Source organism: Danio rerio, chromosome 5 (genome assembly GCF_052040795.2).
Source record: "Danio rerio strain M-AB ecotype USA chromosome 5, GRCz13ab, whole genome shotgun sequence".
Lineage (NCBI taxonomy): Eukaryota > Metazoa > Chordata > Actinopteri > Cypriniformes > Danionidae > Danio > Danio rerio.
Window position 1 is genome coordinate 62,241,746 of NC_141025.1, and position 16,224 is coordinate 62,257,969.

A 16,224-nucleotide genomic window follows, 5' to 3' on the forward strand; every position below is an offset into this window, starting at 1 on the left:
AAATAATGTGATCATACTGTGTAAGTGTTTAATGATAGTTGATTGCATTAAATGATAGTTGATTGCAATGTATTTTACAAAATTGACCTTTTTATTTTATAAATATTATTATTTATTTACTTTTGCATGTGTATATATATATATTTTTTACGGCTCTGTCGGGATAGGGTTGTTTTTTTTTGGTTGATGTTTAGTTACTAATACAGTACATATGCATCACATTTTTTTTATGTTTTAAACCAATAAGAAAATTAAGAACAACATTGTTGTATTCAAAAAAATTTCATAGTAACAATGAAGTTTTTTCCAATTATGTTGAGGGATTTACACTTGTGGATGATTATCTACAAATAGTTAAGGTCTTTAAACTTTTTTTTTTTTTTTTACAATGTATCTTAAGCAAATACTGACATGCACAAATATAAATGTGCAGTAATGTCCTCTATTATGTGTGGAGCTCATTGTTTACCAGCCTTTGTCCCCTAAATTGTTTTACCTGCCAGATGGAAGATCCCATGTTCTGATGGTGCAGTCCATAGATGCTGTAATCAGCCAACGTCCATCTGGACTAAATGTCTGGGAAAATCATAAAAGCTTCATAAACACACATTAGCATACTTAATTCACCCTCAAAATTAAAAAAGACATTTACTCTCCTTTATGCAAACCTGTTTGGCTTATTTTCTTACATAAAACACAATATAGAACATATATTTTACACATTAGGAATCACAATAGTAATTGTGACTTGTCAGGCTGCAATACTGACCAATAAATAAACAAATAAATCTATAACAATAGCCCAAAACTCATTCCGAGTCCTTCGAGTGGTTACATAATTTTGCACATTCCATTTCACTAAAAATGTCTATCGTGTTTTCCAGAAAAAACAAGGTCAATTGGTTTAAGAACAGGTTAAGACCACTTTGGTGAGTAAATGATTAGAGAGTTTAGTTTTTCATGACAACTGTCAACTTTAATAGGCTTTTTTTTTTTAAGGCTGGTTTACCCATAAATGAACATTCGGTTATTAAATACTTGCCTTTATTTCGCTCAAAATCCCCTAAAATCTTTGTTTAAATTAAGATTTTTAGTGGTCACGAGATGTTCAAAGTCCCAAAAAGGAACCAAAAACATTTTATGTGACTCAACTGGTTAACCTGTAATCATATGAAGCTTCAAGAACACTATTCTCTGCAAAAAAAAAAAAAAAAAGAAATAGTAAAAGCGACTTGCCTCAACTATGTATCCCATGTCAGAACAGGGTGGGTGTTTACTATGGTGAATATTTTGATTGTGTGTTTACCACCTGAAAAGTAGTAATTATTACTGTACAACTTAAAAGTGCACCCTGAATACCTGACAAGAAAGAAAATACAAAGGATTTTTATAGTTTTTTTTAGTCACACAAAAATGTTCTTGAAGCTTCTTATTATTACAGTGAACCATTTAAGTCACAAAAAAAAGGTTTGGACACATTTTTTGGTTCCTTTTCATAGGTCAGTTCTTCCTACCTCACTTAAACAATTTAAGATGATTTGACAAATTCAAGATCTTTTAATCTTGATTACTCAACTCAGGCTAATCGGATTAAAATAAGTGGGTGAATTGAACAGATTGCTGGCTGTCATTTTAAGTGTTGTGAAAGCTGGAGAGAGAAAAAAACTGTGTAATGACAACATATTATGATTAATATTCAATTATTTAAGCCACTGACAACATGTGAGCAAAATTGAATGGTTTGTTAAATATAATACACTAGAGCTGTGGTCTTTTGTGGGCTGTTTGTACAGGGTTTACACTCTCATGTCTCTAGAAATTAGCTATTTATTTGTACCTTTAGAGCAGAATCTCTTTAGTAATTAACCAATCAAATGGCACAGGGCAATCAATTAACCAATCTTCTATGGCACATGGCATATCTGGCTATTTTAATCAAATTTTGTCTCAAAAAAGTATTATTATATTTGAGAAGTGTCTCCTGCTCCATCAAATCACCAGCATATCCATTAATGTTGCATAACATTGCTCAACTGGTGCAGTACGTTTTAAAAATCTGCATTTGTATCTTAAAGATCCATATTTATATCTTAAAAACATTACTACCTAAAGTCTACATATTAATCACTAAAAAGTACAACGATGTTCTTGTAAAAAGGTGCCACTCCATAACATTTTTTGTACTTTTATTTCAGAGTGCAGATTAGAGCTTTTTTAAAATTACATTTTAAAAAAAAAGATGGAAGTCATTTATATATATATATATATATATATATATATATATATATATATATATATATATATATATATATATATATATATATATATATATATATATATATATATATATATATATATATATATATATATATATATATATTTGACTTCAACTAGAGATCTGAGCGGGACAAAATTTTGAATCCCGCTCCCGCCAGGTTTTAGCCTGAACCCGACCGCTCCCGCTTATATTAAGAATTTAATATAATATCTCTCTCATACGCTCGCGCGCACTAACACACACACAAGCACCAAGCAGACACACAGGCGTTTCCTGTTATATCAACTCAAAGACTTGTAATACCATGTATCAAGTACCAATGTAATACCAAAAGGTTTTATATAAAGGTATATAAATACTGAGTCGCGACAGCTCCGGGCCGCAGCGCACATTACTCTCGGGCCGATTCCGGCTCGGATGCAGCGTCGGCTCGCTTACGGCTGCCGCATCTGGCCCGATTGATTCGGGCCGGAATCGGGCAGTGAGTCCACAAGCATCCGGAGTCCGGCAGCCGGAGCCAGGCTGAGTGGTAAGTCTCCGGCAGGCGAGAATCTAGCTGGAACTGGCCCGAGTGTATTTTGCTATCTGGGAAAGCTCTCTCTCTCTCATTTGTGCGCGCGTGCACTAACATACACACACACAAGCACCAAGCACACACACAGGCAAAGCTCGCTCTCTCTCTCTCTCATTCGCATAGCAATATCCGCGATATTGCTAGACAGCCCGCTCCCGTCCCAAATTAAACCCGTTACCGACCGCTCCCGCAATTTATTCGGAAATTTAGACCTCTAACTTCAACTGTATATATTCTGACAAAATTCAACTTCAACTGTATGTGTGTGTATATATATATATATATATATATATATATATATATATATATATATATATATATATATATATATATATATATATATATATACATATACACAGTTGAAGTCAGAATTTTCGGCCCCACTTTGAATTAGTTTATCTTTTTTTAAATATTTATGAAATGATGTTTAACAGAGCAAGGACATTTTCACAGTATGTCTGATAATATTTTTCCTCTAAGATAAAGTCTTTTTTGTTTTATTTCAGCTAGAAATAAAAGCAGTTTTTAATTTTTTAAACCCCATTTTAAAAGGTCAAAATTAAGCTATATATATATATATATATTTTTTTTTTTTTATTTTTTTTTTTTGTCTGCAGAACAAACCATCGTTATACAAAGTTAGCCTAATTACACTAACCTGCCAAGTGAACCTAATTAAATAGTTAAGCCTTTAAATGTTACTTTAAGCTGTATAGAAGTGTCTTTAAAAATGTCTAGTCAAATGTTATTTACTCTCATCATGGCAAAGATAAAATAAATCAGTTATTAGAAATGAGTTATTAAAACTATTTAAAAAATAGGTTGAAAAAAAATCTTCTCTCTCTCAAACAGAAATTGGGGAAATATATTAACTTAAATTATCACTTTTACTTGAAATGACCTAATCCTGTTTATAAATAAGCTGTTCTCAAGTGAGTTTGAGTTTACATACCTGTTCCAGATCACTCAGACCTTTAGGATCAAATAAACTAGAAATTCCAAGGGTTCAGTCAAAGCAGGGAAAATCCGCCTTCAGCTACTGTTATACGGCCCCCGCTGCTGGAATCAGCTTCCACAAGTCGTCAGATGCGCTTCAACATTAGGCACATTCAAAATCAAGACTGAGCACACATTATTTTAGATGTGCCTTTACTAAATGAGCACTGTGCTATGTCTGAAAGATTGCACTATTATGTCTTTCTTTTTTTCATTCTTTTATAACCAGTTTTAACACATTTAATCTGTTTTTAACATTTTTTTTATTTTTGTTCTTTGTTTTTATTTTCTTTTAGTTGTCTCTTTTATTCCTGTTTATGTAAAGGACTTTGCATTATTATTATGTATGAAATGTGCTTTATAAATAAACTTGCCTTGCCTAATTGAGTAATTCACATTTGAAGGACCGACTGCTGGACTTTGAACCATTGTTGTCTATGGAGGACGAGGGAGCTCTCTAATTTCACCTAAATTATCTTAACTTGTGTTCTGAAGATAAACAAAAATCTTAGGGGATAAGAATCACGTGAAGGTGAGTAATTAATAACAGAATTTTCATTTCTGGGTGAAAGTTATGAAAGATTACCAAAGATATGTGTGAATCTCAAATAATAATAAGGAAAGCTAGGCTCTCGTGAAGCTGAAACACACCATGTCATTGATCTGGCCACGATGTCCAGAGAATTTGCGGACAATCCTCCTAGTTTCCACGTCCAAAATGTGAATGGCAAAAACATCTAGAGCAATGGCGAGCATCCCACTGTTTGAAAAGAACAAAAATGAACATCTTTTAAGAGCTATGAACACTTAATGTTTATTTACATTACTTGTCATGCACACTATGCTGCTGTTTCACTGAGGTGACTTAAGGGGAGTGAAGCGACCTGAAAGGGTGCCATCGGAATACTCAGCAATCCAGGGATGTTATAGATTGCACCAAAAAGCTGAGTTCTGGGGGAAGGGGGTGAAATTCCAGGAGTTTTCCAGAAGAAATGACAAAACGGGAGATGGGTTTGAAATACGGGAGACTCCCGCGAAATAGGGGAGTAGTGCCAGGTATGGGGGGCAGAGTCAAGTGAACTAGGGCATTTACTGCAGGCCCAGACCCACTGGGCTGTAAGGCCACCTCAGTAAAACTGTCTCCAGCTGATGACATCGCTTAAATGGATGCAGTTCAAGTTCCCTTGATTACGCCCCCTTGTCAAATCAGGGCCACAAAGTAAACGTGCAGAAACGTAAAGTGCAAAAAGAAATCAGCATCGCAAACTCACGGTTGAATTAATAGCAAATCAAAATGAGCACTGCAATTGAGTGGACAGATCTTTTTTTAGTTTTAGTTTACAGTTCTTTTTTTAGTTTATTAAATTTTATTTTTATTTCTCAAAAATTTATTTCTGCTATGCAATTTTTTGAGATTTACATTTATTTATTTCTTTTTTTTGCTCAATACTTTATTTTTGTTTGCAACACTTTCTTTTAATTTGCAATTATATATGGCCCTAGATTGACACCTTTCAAAACAATATGACTACTGCTTACACACTACAAATATGTTCACACATAAACTGTAAACAGAGCAGACTATATTTCAGAATGAAGATTGAATAAAAACAAGAAATGTATTATTATACAATATAATACAGTAAAAATAAAGCATTGGAGAACAGCTAATTAAACATAACAATGATTTCAGCCCTTGCAAGAATTTATTTTCAACCAAACATGTGACCCAGCACAACAAAACTGGTCATAAATGTTCGGTTTTTAAAAACTAGGATTTAAACATAACCTGAATGCTGATTAAACTAGCTTTTTATTGATTTAGTTTGTTAAGATAGGACAATATTCGACTGAGATACAACCTTTTTGAAAATCTGAGATCTGAGGTTTCCAAAATTTTTTTTTTTTAAATACTGAGCAAAATGACCATTAAAGTTGTTCAAATTACCAATGAAAAATTGTGTTTTGGTTTATTTACAGTAGAAAATATGACCAGTATCTTCCTGGAACATGATCTTTACTTAATATTCTAATGATTTTGGGCATAAAAGAAAGATAATAATTTTGATCCATACAATGTATTTTTGGTTATGCGAAAAACATAGCGGGGCTCAACAATAAGGACTGACCGGTGGCCCAGGGCCAGCGTGAGAGACACTTGGGACAGTAGACCGGATCATTAATGGCCCGATTGGGACAGTGCTGCCTTGTCACTAATTTTTAATTTGTCTGTGACTATTTGTCAATTTCATGCATTTTAAGTTTGTGTCCGCAAATCTTTAAATGCTACCTTCTCTGTAATGTCGTAAACAACATATTGCTTTCTGATTCGTCTGATTCATCTGATTGATTTGACCAGGCTATTTTTTTTTTTGTAACCTGGTAACAACCAGTACAGCGTAGAAACAGCAACATGGCGGCAACATCAAATTAAAAGGCTAAACGAAAATGTCTGTCTCTAACGTGTTGGAAGTAGACATTTACATGAAAACAACACAACAAAATAATAATGAAGTGATGTTATGCATAGTTTGCCGTCAGTTTGACAAGTCAGCCACCATTTTTTTTAAAATAATTTCAAACTGCAATAAAATGCCTCCACATTTTCCATACTGCTCTTTTTGTTTGCATAACACTTATATTTACAATTGTTTTTTAAGTATTGAAATTCTAGATTTACAGACTTTATTTTTGACACATTGTTTAAAATATGTGGTTAAAAATAGCTATTAACTTCTCTTTTTTTGGTGGGGCCAGTGAAAATTTTGGCAGGGCAAGTAAAAATCTAAACCACTTGCCCGATCGGACCAGTAGCAAAAATCCTTATCGTTAAACCCTGCATACCCATGGAACATAAGACTTAGAGGTTAAAAGAGGTTTTGTCATTCAAGGTCATATATTTGAGATTGCCAATAATTCGGTAAATTCCTAATACTTAAGACAAACAAACAAATAAAGATATGTCTAATACCTGTCCCTGTGAAGCAGAGATGATGCCGGGGCTGCAGGTAACCTGTGAGTATGTAAGTGCTCTTTTGATTTGAACTTCCAGATTTTCAGAAGATGGTCTGCTCCCACACTAAAAGTCAACTGGTTTAAAGCATCCACAGCCACTCCTCGCACAGGCCCTTCATGTGCTGTACACAAACAAAATAACTCCATTGAAATCAGAATTGACATTTCTTTCACTCCTGATATTAAGTATGGTAACTCACCCTTGTCCTCTCCATAATGCCCACGATGAAGACCAGACTGCATGTTGTACACATCGATGTGTCCCGAAGACAGCGCAATCACAGCAAAGTTCCCACAAGAGCTGATATCCACAGCCTGGACAACCAAATTGACCAAATCCGATCAGAAGTCTGTTATAAAGCTATATGATAATATAAACTAGCATCACATCTTGACACTTACAGTTGCATGGACATTGAGGCTACGGTTCCTGTTGAATCGTTCAGGCTCCAGTTTGTGCGCACCCATTGAACCCTTCTGGTAGTTCCATGATGTTGTCATAAGAAAGCCACGATGGCATGCAATAATGCCATCCCAGTCACTCTGACGTGCTGTTTCTACACACAATAAGTAGACTCGAATATTAGCAACAATAAACAAAGTTTCAACTTCTTGCTTTATTGGGTTATTTATAGGTAAACACATCCACCCTTTTCCCGATGCTAATGTGTGAATTATGGGAGTATTTTTCGCTAAATGTAAATAATCAGTGATATATATATATATATATATATATATATATATATATATATATATATATATATATATATATATATATATAAAAAATAAAACTACAGACAATTATTCTCCTCAAAGTTCATCCATTAAATTTTGAAATAAAACATGCCAGTATTAGCAAATACCTTTTAACAGACAAACCCAAAAATATGGGACTATTTTTTTCCACAGCAATGTTATGTGTTTTAAGTGAATATTGATGTTCTTTAAGAAAAAAAAAATGAGATGAAACAATTGGAGAATGAACATGAACTCCAAAGAGTTCTTGCCAAAAGTATTTTTGGTCCGATGCTGAAGTTACATTAAAGGGATAGTTCATCCCAAAGTATATTTTAATTTACTCAGTCACTTTTTGACTCACCATTGACTTCCATAGTAGGCAAAACAAATACTATAAAAGTTAATGGTTAAATGCTTTCAGCATTCTTTAAAATATCTTATATTGTGTTAGATAGACAAAAAAGAAGCTCAGAGGTTTGGAACAAGTAAAGTCTTTTTAAAATAGCAAGCAAAACATCATGATTACAATAAATCACAAAGATAAACTCCCAAACGGGACTCTCTATATTTGTGGGTCATTTGTAGAGCAACCTTATTTTTTTAATTATTTAAGTTCTTTTAAATTAAAGTTCCCCATATTCAAAGTGAACCCCATAATTTGAAATGCAGCAATCACCTGAGGAAAAAGGTGGATAGTTCAAAATGGATGAAATGAATAGTACAAAAATTAACATTAATCAATCATACATCTTCATCATGACACATCAAACCCATGAGATTTGATTATACGTAAATAAAGGTCTAACTCTAAACAGTTGCAATTTATCTAAATCGAGACATGAATTATTTTTAAGATAATAATTTTAATTTTTAAGCTTAAAATATTCACCAAACAAATGGATTAGGAACCACATGAAGGTGAACAAGACTATGTTCACACTACTTAGTGTTCAAATCAATTTTTTCCTTAGATTTATTTTTTGCATAGCTGCTGACATTGTTCTTTTAAATGCGTCCAGTATCCGATTTTCAGTGTGACTTGATTATGGTCCTAGACTGACCCACATGCGCAAAAGAACATCAACAGACTGAATAAACATTCTAATTATGTACACAATTTGTATACTGCATGAAGTGAATAAAGCATGGATCATCAGATTATGTTTATTATGACTGATACTGCCATATTTGCAGACAACAGTAGTGTATTATAAATGGTTGGTTTGCTTGCACTAAAGTGTCTGAAACCTAAAATAAATGTGATTGAAATCACAGATAGGTTGTGATCTACGTTAATCTTGCCACGCTTGTTTCTCTGGCACAGCACCAGCCCTTGTGGTAAAGCAGATTTGAATTTAGCGGCTGATCACGCAACGTGCTGAACATTTGAAATCACACAATGTGAACAATCACTTCAGAAAACTAGACTGACCACACTGGTGTAGTAAATGCAGAATAACAACATGTAGAATGAGAACAATGTGAAAGTCACATGAATTCCAACCAAACCTTATACACCTAAGTCACATTGCAAAACATCTGTATTAGGGCTGCACAACATCGTTATGGCAATAATAGTATGTGCAATATACGCATCGCAGGCATGCATGATAAATTTGATTTAAAATTTGCTGTTTATCTAAATTTGACCAATCACATGGGACCATGCTATCTTTATCCCCGCCTCCCCAGAAGTTGCTGTTTTGCTATTGGCTGGAGAGACCAAAAGGTGAACCCAGAGCTGATAATAAATCAAGTCAAGATAAGAGACAAAAATGACAACAGGTAATCAGAGTCTGAATATCTGCTGAGGATTTCACACAATCACTGTGTTTTAAAGACTTCATGTTAGCACCTTCACAGTTTTTAGTCTGAATTAAAATGAACCACATCTGAAAGTTCATTTTTCTAGAGAAATGTTGTAGTGTTATTGAATATTCAACAAGATCGCATATTTTTCCAGTATAGTGCAACCCTAATCTGCATGTAATTTAACACAACATATGAAAGTGGCACAAATCATGAACTGAAAAGATCAGATTCTATGTGGTTTGTACTGTTCATACGGTCATGACAAAAACAGATCTGAGCCACACACGCGGGCAATAATCATTATAGCATAATCTGACTATGTGCTTCATACAGTATACACATTGTGCATAATTAGACATTTTGTGCTGTCCGTAATTGTACTTTAGCGGATCAGTTTAGGACCACGATCTGTTCACACTGCAAATCTAATATTGGCCACATTTATATGAGTGTGAACAGCCATGCAAAAAAATCTGTCAAATCAGATTTGAGCACTAAGCCTCACAGTGTGAATGTAGCCTAAATGACAACAAAGACTTTAGTAAACCTAATTCAGAATGAGATAATAAATCAAACCTGAAGCAAATGTTGTGATGGATGGGAGTTTCGCTGTGTCATACTTCACGCCTTTCTTTTTAGCTTTTGCTTTGTTGAGGGTTCCTGTTGGTAGAATAAAACATTACAAAAGAAATTCACAGCAATTATTATGAAAAGATAAACAATATGACATCAATGGTCAAAACAGCCAAAATAAATAATTAACTGGTCACAATTTACAATAAGGTTCATTGGGTAATGTTAATTAATGCATTTACTAACATGAACAAGCAATGAACAATACATTTACTACTGTAATTGTTCATGTTAGTTAACGTTAGTTAAAGAAAATACAGTAGTTCATTGTTAGTTCATGTTAACTCATGGTGCATTAATTAATGTTAACAAGCATGGACTTGGATGTGAATAATGCATTAGTAAATGTTCAATTATGATTAATAAATGCTGTACAAGTGTTGTTCATAATTAGTTCATGTTAGTAAATGCATTAACTAATGAACCTTTTTGTAAAGTGTTACCAATTAACTGTAATACAGTACTTATTTTGTGATTCTGTTTGTTTAAAAAAGGAGTTTTGAAATTTGACATGCACATAAAAATGCCAAGTGGTTCTTACCATGCCCCAAACTCTTGTTGAACCTTTCATGAACAGTCGAAAAGGACTGCAAAGTGCCATCTTGACCTATTACAATAAGAAAACCCATTACGTCCAAACACTTGATGTGGATGTTTGCAATATCTCTGCATTACTGCATTCAAGTCATCCCTTGTCCTTTTTATTTATATAAACAACTTTATAGTATCAAACATGAAAAAAAATAAAATAAAATAAAAACTAGGGATGCATGTTATAGATTTTTGGGCTGATATCGATAACCGATAACTCTTAATAATTGGAAGCAGATAACCGATATACTATAGCCAAATAATATACATTTTGACATTTTTATAAAGTGAACAACTGATTTTATTTTAAAAACTTCATAAAAGTTTGAATTGACCATATGAATTGAATAGCCTACTCAAAGCAAAAAAACTATTTCAAAATGGCAAGGTGATTATAAAGACCTATATTCATTATTTCACATAAATCAGAATGCAAAAAATACATTTTTCATATAACGAAATGTCACTTAATTAACAAACAAGTTAAAATTAATAAAATATATTTTATGTAAAATAAAAATGAAAGAGCTATAAACTGAAACCAGCTCAAATGTTCTTGAATAAAACGTGTTACAGTAATGTACATATGTAGAAATATGTAATGTCCGAAAAGGCATTTTGAGAGGTATTTTGACAGTTTAGAGCCACCATACAAGTGAAAAATCAAAATACGGATTGTTTCATTTACTTTAGAAAATGTGGCATAAATTGGTCCCATTTGGCATTTTAGATTCTTAGGAACACGTTGGCACTGCTTGTCAATCAGACAACACTTCCATGTTTGTTCTTGCTGTCAATTGAGGGAAAATGATCGATGAAAGGTTTATAATAAACCGATGTTAGTTTGAGAGTTTAACCGCAGGTGCTGGGTTGTGCGCGCACACGAAGAGGAGTCAGATTTGTCCTTGAAATTTTGATTCAACACCTGAGCATTGGGAATAGATGACTTTATGACAAACACAGCGCACCTCTCCCCTGCTGTTGTGTAGGCTCTGATGGCTCACTAGTCACTATGTGTGTGTGCGTGGTTATAGTCATCATGTGCGCTCATTATAATCATTAGAAATATGCTCATCAAACTGAATACAATCTTACATCAATAACACACAGCAAGCAACGCGTTGATAATAACTAATAATCATATTAGATTACAAACAACCCAAAAAGTTGCTTAGCACGTGTGCATCACTGCTACTGTTTACACGTAATATTTTACCCAAAATACACAATGGCATTCTATCAAACACAAAGAAACACAACAATACCACACAAAGAACTTTGAAGAAATAAACAATGTAAGGAAAGCTTCTTTATAGTCCACTGAACAATTTTGACCTGCGAATGCGTGAGGCAGTTAGTTCTGTACAATGTTATCTTATGTTATCTATTGGCTTAAAGATATCAGCCTAATTTTGACATTGGATCGATAACGATAACATTAAATATAGCATTTATCAGCAAATATCGATATGGCCGCCAATATATTGTGCATTCCTAGAAAAAAACAGTTAGTGTTGCTTTCATTTATAGTAAACATCGGTCTTTTCTAAAAAGGTCAGAATTGAAAGCAAATTCCAAACTTCGCATTGGACTAATTTTATTTGAAATTACATCACAGCAGTTCATTGATTGATTGAATGAATAAAATATAATCTTCATAATTTATTAGTAATGAAAGTACCTGCGCTAAGAATGTTCAAGCCACTTTGATCATAATGGCGAATTTTTGTTGGTGGGGCGCTGTGACCCATCCTCTGTCTGAGCAGACGACCATCTCCACCAGCAACGTCAAAAATCCACACCTACAGGCCATTGTAACAAGTGTTCATACACATAACCCACATTCAAATTCATATTCTGAATGATATTTATTAGAAAAAAAAAACAAGTCTGAGCACACAATACAAACCCGTATTGCATTATCCGCTCCGTTGGTGATCAAAAGAGGTTCATTTTGAAGAAACGTGAGGCCAGCGATTGCGGTTGTATGAGCATCTCGCATTTGACTGACTAGTTTCTTCTCCTCTAAATCCCACAGTCCTATGTGTCCAATAGGACTTCCAGATGCCATTATTGGATGTCCATCTGTGACACAAAGATAATTTAAGTGAAATGTAATGGTTTAAAGAGTAGAGCGTAGATGTTATGTGTAATATATTACCTGTCCTGAAGGATAAAGCTGTGATTGGACCCCAGTCTTGTTGGAACTTCATAAGTGTTTCGTCAAATTTAATATTGTGAATGATGATCTGGCCAGATGCTAAACCCACACCTACAACATCCACAGCTGGGGTCTATAAATAATAACAATGATCTATTATAGTAGGTAGGAATATTATTATGTTATTTAACTCTGAAAAATGTGTGAGAGCATCCTTTTGAACCGGACACAACATCCTGGAGAAGATACTTGAAAGTTTTTTTTTTTTTTTTTGTTTTTTTTTTTTACAGCTTTAGTAAATTGTGATTATGTCTAGATCTTAAATGAGCTTAAGTAAAGAACAGAAATGTTGAAACCAACCTGTTGAAGAACAGTAACAGCAGCTGACCATCCAGAAAATGTGAACAGGAGTTTGCTGTATTAACAGAAGAAGGTTTATTTTTTACTAACAATATTTTCTAAACTACATTACAAGTAAGAATAAAGAAATAGCCCAACTACAATCGGAAAGTTTGTTAGGAAAAGTTCAGGTATTTCTTGTATCCAATCAAAACACAAAATATTCAAATTTTTGAGTAATATCTGACATAATTTTGTGGTTTTCATGATAATTATGTGTATTGCTCTTCTCTTCTAACATGTTTCTTATTATAATGTGTAAAAAGAAATATGCATTTAATAGACAAATACAGTCAGTGAAGGCAAAATTAATAGCCCTCTTATGTGTCTTTTTAAAAAATTTCCGAAGTGATGCTTAATTGAGCAAGGACATTTTCACAATTCAATGGTCCCTCGCTATAACGTGGTTAAACTTTCGCAGCCTTGTAGTTTCACAAACTTTTTTTGTGCGATTTGTCATGCTTCCCTTTTTTTTTTACAGAACATTTTGTTCTGCTTCCTGATTGACTGTAGTCAATTGTCAATCAATCTCTTCCGTGTCTCATGTACAGTATGTTTGCACCTGACAACAGGTTTGATCTTTGGTTTTATTCTGTAATACTGGACCTATTTTTCTACAAAAGTTTTAACTATGAGAGCATTTAAACAAGAGAGAAAAGTGAAAATGGTTATGCCTGCCAGAGAAAAGTGTATAAGGTGTGTATTGAGAGGTTTTACAGCCTTAAAACATCTAGAATAATTGTAAAAAATAAAGCTGACTACTTTACACATTTCGCCTATTGCGGGTTATTTTTACTCCCACAAATAACAAGGGGCCACTGTATTTCCTAATAAACTGTGAATATTTTTTGGTCCCACTTTATATTAAGAGGCCTTAACTAATATGTACTTACAAAGGAATTAATAGTTTGTTACAATGTACTTATTGTGAAAATACATGTATTTATTGTGTCTGATTGATTAGGTATTAGGGCTGCGCAATTAATCGAAAATCCGATTTCGATTTTGGCTTTGTAACAATTATGAAAAACCATTAATCAAAATAAACGATTATTCCATCACATACCACCCACTTACCAGTTGTACACGTGTTGCTGTGCAAAGCTCTGTTCCACAAGAAAATGACTTAAAGCATGTGCTGTAATGTAACTTTTGCAGCACGGGATGCGCATCATTCATATTTTTTAAAGCGCAAAAGAGCACGTGCTGTTGTGTGTGTGCGCGCCGTGCTTAGCCTCGGACAGGTAGCGTGTGTGTGTGTTTGCGCGCGCGCTTGGCCTTAGACAGCATAACACACACGAACATCTAACGCCATCTTAATGCGAGCGCTTTAATGGTCAAATACATGCACATTTGTGTCAGAGCGCGGTGTTTAGTGATTATTCATATTGACCCTCATTTGTTTAATAAACACACAAGTTGAGAATTAAAAGACACGTGAAAGAGAAACCATATCAGAGCCGCACAATTCTTAAAGTGAAAGCGCGCAATTTCCTAGCTGCTGCCGACTGTTTTTATTATTAATCAATAATAAAATCAAAAATACAGTGAAGATGCTTAAAGCACAGTTTAAATATAACAGATTTAATAACTCATTTCTAATAACTTATTTATTTTATTTTTACTATGATGACAGTACATTATATTTTACTAGATATTTTTCAAGATACTAGTATTCAGCTTAAAGTGACACAAAGGCTTAATTAGGGTAATTGGGCAAGTCATTACATAACAGTAGTTTCTTCTGCAGACAATCAAAAAAATATATTGCTTGAGGGGGCTAATAATATCAAGCTATTAAAATATGTTTCAAAATATTTAAACCTGCTTTTATTCTAGCTGAAATAAAACAAATAAGCCTTTCTCCAGAAGAAAAAATACTATAGGTAATACTGTAAAAAAATCCTCTGTTAAACATCATTTGAGAAATATTTATATATAACAATAAATTCACAGAAGGGCGAATAATTTTGACTTCAACTGATAATCGTTTTGAATAATTGTGATTACAATTATGCCCAAAATAATCGTGATTATGGTTTTTGCCATAATCTAGCAGCCCTAACCTGAATGTAATTACATCTGTAATTAACTTCTGTAATTACATTTGTAAATACACTGCTGACCATTTCCTACACCTTAACCCACCCTTAAACCTACCCATACCACCAAACCTGTCCATAACCCAACCCCTATCCCAACTCAAGAGCACCACAAGTGTTCTCAAATACCTTATAAACACCATAAGTACATTGTATTTATTTTTTGATTCAAGTATATAGTAGTTAAGGACACTTAATATAAAGTGGGACTTTTTTTTTCCAAAGAATGTCTTAAATCTTTTAGTTTGGCTGGAATAAAAGCTATTTTTTTATTACATTGTTAGTTGTTGTTTTTTTTTTTTGATTGGCTACATAAACAATTGTCTAATTAACCCAACTTTTTAGGTCTTTAAATTGCACTTACTGCTGAATGCTAGTATCTTGCAAAATAACTATAGCAATAGTATGTACTGGCATTAAGGCAAAGACAAAAGAAATTAATTTTTTTTAGAAAATAGGTAATTAAATCCATTTAATCATTTTATTTTTTAAATATTTATAAAATAATTACGATTTTACCGCTTGCAGTTTAAACTTTAAGGTTCAAAACGTACAAAACTGCACAAAATGCTAAAAATAAAAAAAAAGTTCTACAAGATACTCAGCTATCCAAAATGTATAATATTTTAAGCAACGCAATTTAATTTAATAAACCAGCTTCATATCATTAAATCATAAAACAAACTTTAAGGGTCACGGAATCCTATATATGACAATCTACATTCAGCGTTCACTAGCTTAGAAGTGCATACTTTGATTTGATGTTCCATAACTGAAGACTCCCTTGACTGCTTCCAAACAGGATTTTGTTCAGGTAGGTGCTCGGATGCATCAAAGCGGAGACCTCAAAAGATGCTTTGTCATATGAAATCTGCAGATATGTGTCTGTAAGGATGACAAAACATAATACATGCATTGTAAAAAC

General features: G+C 33.4%; 1 protein-coding gene across 1 annotated transcript in view; it reads right to left on the reverse strand.

Annotated features, from left to right (window-relative positions):
• The window catches only part of wdr36 (WD repeat domain 36), a 47,620-nt gene that overhangs the window by 16,600 nt on the left and 14,796 nt on the right, over positions 1–16,224 (reverse strand). Inside the window, exons 5-16 of the mRNA NM_001308831.1 lie at positions 16,052–16,184; positions 13,159–13,213; positions 12,799–12,931; positions 12,547–12,722; positions 12,319–12,439; positions 10,588–10,653; positions 9,990–10,073; positions 7,266–7,420; positions 7,064–7,178; positions 6,820–6,985; positions 4,500–4,608; positions 497–576 (exon numbers count right to left, since the gene is read on the reverse strand). Coding sequence (NP_001295760.1) covers positions 497–576; positions 4,500–4,608; positions 6,820–6,985; positions 7,064–7,178; positions 7,266–7,420; positions 9,990–10,073; positions 10,588–10,653; positions 12,319–12,439; positions 12,547–12,722; positions 12,799–12,931; positions 13,159–13,213; positions 16,052–16,184 — 1,393 coding nt within the window. The remainder of the gene's footprint in view (positions 1–496; positions 577–4,499; positions 4,609–6,819; positions 6,986–7,063; positions 7,179–7,265; positions 7,421–9,989; positions 10,074–10,587; positions 10,654–12,318; positions 12,440–12,546; positions 12,723–12,798; positions 12,932–13,158; positions 13,214–16,051; positions 16,185–16,224) is intronic.